Genomic DNA, 6175 nt, shown 5'->3' on the forward strand with positions numbered 1-6175 from the left:
AGATATGGGGGTTCATTTTTTATATAGAATAAAGTGTAAGAAAAGTGCCACTTATTAGTTATATAAGCTTAAACAAGTCACTTAACCTTTCTTATCTCGAGCTGCCTTATCAATAAAAAGAGGGAACTGAGCTTTGTCTGTTCTAGCTCTAAGTCTATGACCCTCTAGCCATAACTCTGGTATGTAGTATTTAGAAAGAACTAAAATATTTGCTGATAGATTATTAAAATAATATCTATATCATGGTCTTCTATATAGTAGGCACCCAATAAATATTTATTAGATTTGAAAATAGACACTGTACATCTTTCACATAAAACTGGCACTCTTTGATGTTAGATTTAAGTATATTACATTTTTTTAAAAAATTTAAATCTCTAGGTTTAAAACCCGGGCTCAGCCACTTCCCAGCTGTGTGACCCTGGGCAAGTCACTTGACCCCCATTGCCCACCCTTACCAATCTTCCACTTATGAGACAATACACCGAAGTACAAGGGTTTAAAAAAAAAAATTTTAAATCTGAAACAACCTATCACTGGAAGGTGATGACCCAGACTGGAAGATGATGACTGGAGGCAGGCTCTGGAATTAAAGGACTTGGGTTCAAATTTTGCTTATGATACCTACTACTTATATATGACCTATAGCAAGTTACTTAACCTCCCTGGGTCTCAATATACTTATCTGCAAAATAAGGGATTGGACTAGGTGATCTCTGAGATTTCTTCTCATCATGGATCTGTGATCCTAAGATTTTCTTCTGCCAATCTTATCTCTCTCATTATTTCAAGACTGGCCTTTATAGTAAAGACCACTCCACATCTCAAGAGTCTTTTTACATATGTAGTTCAGATGTAAAATGTTCATATTACTAAGTTGTTGTGAGGAAGGCATTATAGAACTATAACTCATTTAAATGTGAACTATCTTTTTCAACGAAAAAAAGTCCTCTGAATAGGAGGAAATCTTTTTTGTTACTGGAGTAAAAAACAAAATAAAACTAGAAAGCATAGTAATAAATGGAGCTTTTCCTAAAATGCTAAGCAGTATATATCTAAAATCAAGATGGATAAACTAGACTCCTTTCCATTAAGATCAAGAGTGAAAAAAGTATGTCCATTCTTAGCAATATTATTCAGTATTATACTAGAAACACAAGGTATCTCAATAAGATAAGAAAAAAAGAAAATGAAGGAATAAGCATAGTCAATGAGGAAACAAAATTATCGTTTTTTGGTGATGATAATATGGTATAGTTAGAGAACCCTAGAGAATCAACCAAAAACTAGTTGAAGCAATTAAAAACTTTAACAAATTTGAAAAATATGAAATAAACTTACACAGTATCCCTATATAGTAATAACAAAACCAAACAGGAAGAGATAGAAAAAGAAAATCCACTTAAAATAACTGCCAACAATATAAAATATATGGGAGTTTACTTACCAAGACACACATGGGAACTATATGAATACAATTACTAATTGAATTAAAGTAATGATAAAGTTAAGTTTTCTTAGAAGATCTTGTATACAAATAATGACTCCTTCAATCTTGTTATACATAAAAAAAATTTAAGGACTTCACAATAGCCATTGAAAGATGTCACCTTTGGAGTGGATAGGAGTGGATACATGGAAACAGTATAACCCTTAAAATCAGCCATGAATAGGGGGCAGCTGGGTAGCTCAGTGGATTGAGAGCCAGGCCTAGAGACGGGAGGTCCTAGGTTCAAATCTGGTCTCAGACACTTCCCAGCTGTGTGAACTTGGGCAAGTCACTTGACCCCCATTGCCTACCCTTACCACTCCCCTGCCTTGGAGCCAATACACAGTATCGACTCCAAGACGGAAGGTAAGGGTTTAAAAAAAAATCAGCCATGAATAACTGAATAATTACATAATACCTTTTGTTCTTTCAGGAAACATAGTAGTGGTGAACGAGAGACTACCACACTACCATCACCACCTCTTCTTTCCACAGTAGATGACCTTAATCAGGTATGGATTATGACAATTCCCTCTCAATTACACAGTAGCAGTCACTTTTTATGAAGATGGACTGAACAAGGAGCCAAATATGCTTTAGGATGTCTCAAAACATATTAAAACACTTATTAAATGTGTTCTAAGATAATTTTGATATATGGTGAAATATGTGGCTAGCTCAGAAATTATAGCTTCATGCTTCAGTCAGATACAAAGAAAAATGAAACTTGCTCAGTTATGGGTATGTTGAACAAACTTTAGAAATTATATTTAAAAGAAAAAATGCATGAGTTTCAACATAAGCATTTAATTTAAAAGTTGTATTTTATCTTTTTTCTTTAACCAATCAATAAGCATTTATTAAACTCCTACTGTGTACCAGGCATTATGCTAGGAACTGGAAGTATAAGGCCGGAATTGGAATATTCCCTATCCTTAGGAACTTACATTCTGTCATGGAAGATAGTATGCACACATAGAAATATATACATAGTATATACCAAGTAATAGGGATAGGAAGGAAGAATTGGCCCTAGCAGTTGAGGATCAGGAAGAGCTTCATAGAGAAGATGGTTCTTAAGTGAACTTTGAAGGAAACTAATGATTTTAAGATAGAAGGAAGTATGGAGTGGACGTATTCTAGGCATGTGGGGCAGCTGAGAGATGAAAGATGGAATCATGTTTGAAAAATAGTAAGAAGGCCATTTTGACTACACTATGGAGTGTGCAAAGAGGAGTAATATATATTAAGCCTGGGGAAAGTCAAGTTCTTAAGGACTTTAAATGCCAATCAATAGTTTGTATTGTTTCTTATAGTTAATAAGGGGTGGTAGGTGTTTGTCCAGTAGGGAAATGACATCATCAGAATTGCGATTTAGAAAATACAACTTTGGCAGGAGTATGGAGGATAAATTGGAGAGGAGAGAGAACTTGAGGCAGGAAAAGCTAACTAGAAGTTACTATAACTGACAGTAGAAGGCAACTAGATGGCACAGTGGGTAGAGTGCAGGGCCTAATGTCAAAAAGACCTACATTCAAATCTGGCTTCTCATACCTACTAGTTGTGTACCATGGGCAAGTCTTAAATGACAATTTCCCTCTGATTCTTCATCTGTAAAATGGAGATACTGATACTATCTACCTTTCCAGGGTTGTTGTGAATATCAAATGAGATGAAAATGTTAAAAATGCTTTTCACAAGATAGGGCACATGGTGAGCACTATATATTGTTGTTAGTAGTAGTAGTTGTTAGACCAGGCAAGATTATAAGGGCCTAAATTAGTAGTAGCCAGGCAAGAAAGTTATAAGGGACAGATGTGAGAGACACAGAATAGGAAGACTAGATAGGACTTGGCAGACTGAATGGATGTGTGGGGTGAAAGGTAGTCAGTGAGGATGACTCTAAGACTGAGAACCCGAGTGAATAAAAAAATTCACAGAAATTAATTCATAAGATCTGAATAGATATGGAAAAGTTCACAAAAGGAAACAGTGTAAAGGGAAAGAAAGAGTTTGTTTTGGACATGTCAAGCTTAGGTACTTAGGGAAAATCCAGCAAGCTTTGGATAATGCAAAAATGTTTAGGAGAGAGAATAGAGCCAGATATATAGATCTGGGAATCATTTGCTTAAGTATAAGTGAACCATGGGACTAGATGACACTGAGAGTATTGAGAGAGAAAATGAATGAATATGTATTTTTTATTCCTATTTTACCATTTTATATTTTTCAGAATTTACAATAATAATGGCTGATTTTACTTTGAGGTTTGCAAAGCACTTGACATATATCATGATAATGTGATCATTCCAGTCCATTTACTTAAGCTATGACAATATACTAGAGATGTCTCATTAATAAGAAATTGGAAAAACAGATGATTCACATAGAGATAACATAGATGCTATTTTTTAAATTTAATTTATTTATTTTATTTGCATAGCCAGAGCCAAACATTCCCAAGAGAGTGATGAGTCTGTTGGTCATTGCAGAGGGAGAAAACATTAGTGGAACCACATTATTGTTTTACACGTTATAGTCAGCCAAAGGCTTTAGAATCTCCCTTGTTTCTACTGCACAAAATGGTATCCAAATCCTGGCATAAGTAGCTGCCACTGATTCTAGTCAGAAGACACTAATGGTTCTTGGAATTCTTCCCCTCCCCACTTCCATTCTCCCAAATACTATCAAGAGAGCCTTTTTTTTTTTTTTTTTTCCCCCGGATCAGAAGGAAGTTAGGATTCTGATACATGTGAATGTGTAATAGATGAAAGCTTGAGTAGTTTTTCTAAAACAATCCCCCATAAAACAATTCAGGGAATGAATTCTGTTGGGCTTTGACTAACATTAGCCTGGTTAGTTTCTCCTCAGATGACAGTTTCCCTCCTTTGAGAAATTTGTTTTGAAAATCAAAATTTTAATTTGCTTTTTTCTTGGCAGGATAATAAAACCAAAACGTGGCCTCCAAAGGCCCCCTGGCAGCATCCTTCACCTCTCACCAACACACTGCCCAGTCAGAGCCCGTCTTTGTATCATATTACCAATCCTGTCAGCCAGTGGAATGACACGATGCAAATTTTACAGTCACCAGTTTGGTCTACAGCTGGTGACTGTGCTCCGTCAACAGGGATGTCCTCTACATTTGCCTATGGGCAGCAAGCCCAGGCTCAGGCGCAGGCACAGCAGGCAGCAGCCCAGCACAAACCCATGAACAAGGGCTTTAAATCTTTTCCCGTGAAGCAGGAGCGCAGACCATCCTATCTACATCAGTACTAATGGCTTCACACACCTCGGAAGGATACTGGTTGTCTCATCAGTAGCGACGGGTGGCCATGAATGGGCCTTCACAATTCTATGAAAAGATAAAGCTATTTTGTGGACGTTCTGTTTGATAAAACATGGCATTATGTCTGGTTACTTTTGCAAAGGGAGATCCCATTGAAATTGACATACCTAAGCTCAGATGTTGAGCAAATGAGGCCACTATTTTTGTTAGGCACACAAAGCAGTTCAGACTGTAACATAGAAGAGCTTTTAAAATGTGTATATTATCTTTACTTTCTAAACCTTTTTTTAAAAATATTGCTAAAAAATACTATCATATCAGACACTATTTTATAGCTATTTTTTCATATAGATTTATAGTTAAAACATCTCTTGCCTAAAATGCATTTAATATTTTAAAATAACAAATGTAGTGGTCGGAGTTTTGCTCAACATTGTCTTCATTTAAGTTTATATAGAAAATGAGCAAATGATAAAAACCTTTATACTCTAAGGTGAGCAACTTGGGCCCTGTGAGTTTTCTATGGGAGTGACAACCAGCAGCTTTTCAGAGTATATCCCTGGAGGTAGATAGTTTCAGCTCTGTTTGCAAAGCATCACCAATCTAAGAATTGCAATATTGTCCTATTGTAAGCACAGATCAACTGAGATCTCTAAATGAGGGTCACAAAAGGCAGTAGCTTTCCTACCCAAAGGAGGCCTATTTTCACTTGGTAAGAGGGGAAGTCGGTTTTGATTCACAATTAGATACTTATCAATTTGGCCATAGGTCTTTTCAACTTTGTCTTCCTTTGATGTGACAAAGTATAAAAGCTAGAAGACAACTCTATTTAATTGTCTTTTTTTCAGACTGTATTTACAAGTAACATTTGTGAGCTGGCTCAGAAAAAAAAAAAAACATTGAAATTTAGGAAGGAGTAAGTTGAAGACAGTGCTGCTTTTAAAGTAAACAAAAAGAGAAAACTCAGCTCAGTTAATATGTGCCATTAAATAGATACTACCTGTGGAGTTAGAAATATTTTCCAACCAAAGTGGATTTAGAAAAGTTGAATGGTGCTTACATTGAAAAACAATGATAAATATATGTATAGTTATCCATTGTACATTAATTGAGGTTACAAAAGATTCTTTATATAAAGCTTATTTAAATTTTCATATTTCATTTTTGAAAGAGTCTAACTGATTAAAATCCACAATATTTTCTGGTATGAAAGTTTTGACAGTATTAATCTTATTTTTATATTTTCTTAAATCATTATACCATTCTAATATGTGTTAACTACCAGTAAATGGGATATTAGTTCTAATGCCATATAAACTTTTTTCAGCAAAAATAGTAATAGCACATTTATGTTCTCATTTTTAAAGACGTAAATGAATCTTATATTTAAAGATACCAAA

General features: G+C 35.1%; 1 protein-coding gene across 1 annotated transcript in view; it reads left to right on the forward strand.

Moving 5' to 3' along the window:
- The window catches only part of GARRE1 (granule associated Rac and RHOG effector 1), an 82674-nt gene extending 77693 nt beyond the window's left edge, over nt 1-4981 (forward strand). Inside the window, exons 12-13 of the mRNA XM_044664204.1 lie at nt 1923-2001; nt 4430-4981. Of these exons, the coding sequence (XP_044520139.1) occupies nt 1923-2001; nt 4430-4765 (415 nt within the window). The 3' untranslated portion in view covers nt 4766-4981. The remainder of the gene's footprint in view (nt 1-1922; nt 2002-4429) is intronic.
- The last annotated feature ends 1194 nt before the right edge of the window (nt 4982-6175 follow it).

Source organism: Gracilinanus agilis, chromosome 2, assembly GCF_016433145.1.
Source record: "Gracilinanus agilis isolate LMUSP501 chromosome 2, AgileGrace, whole genome shotgun sequence".
Classification (NCBI taxonomy): domain Eukaryota; kingdom Metazoa; phylum Chordata; class Mammalia; order Didelphimorphia; family Didelphidae; genus Gracilinanus; species Gracilinanus agilis.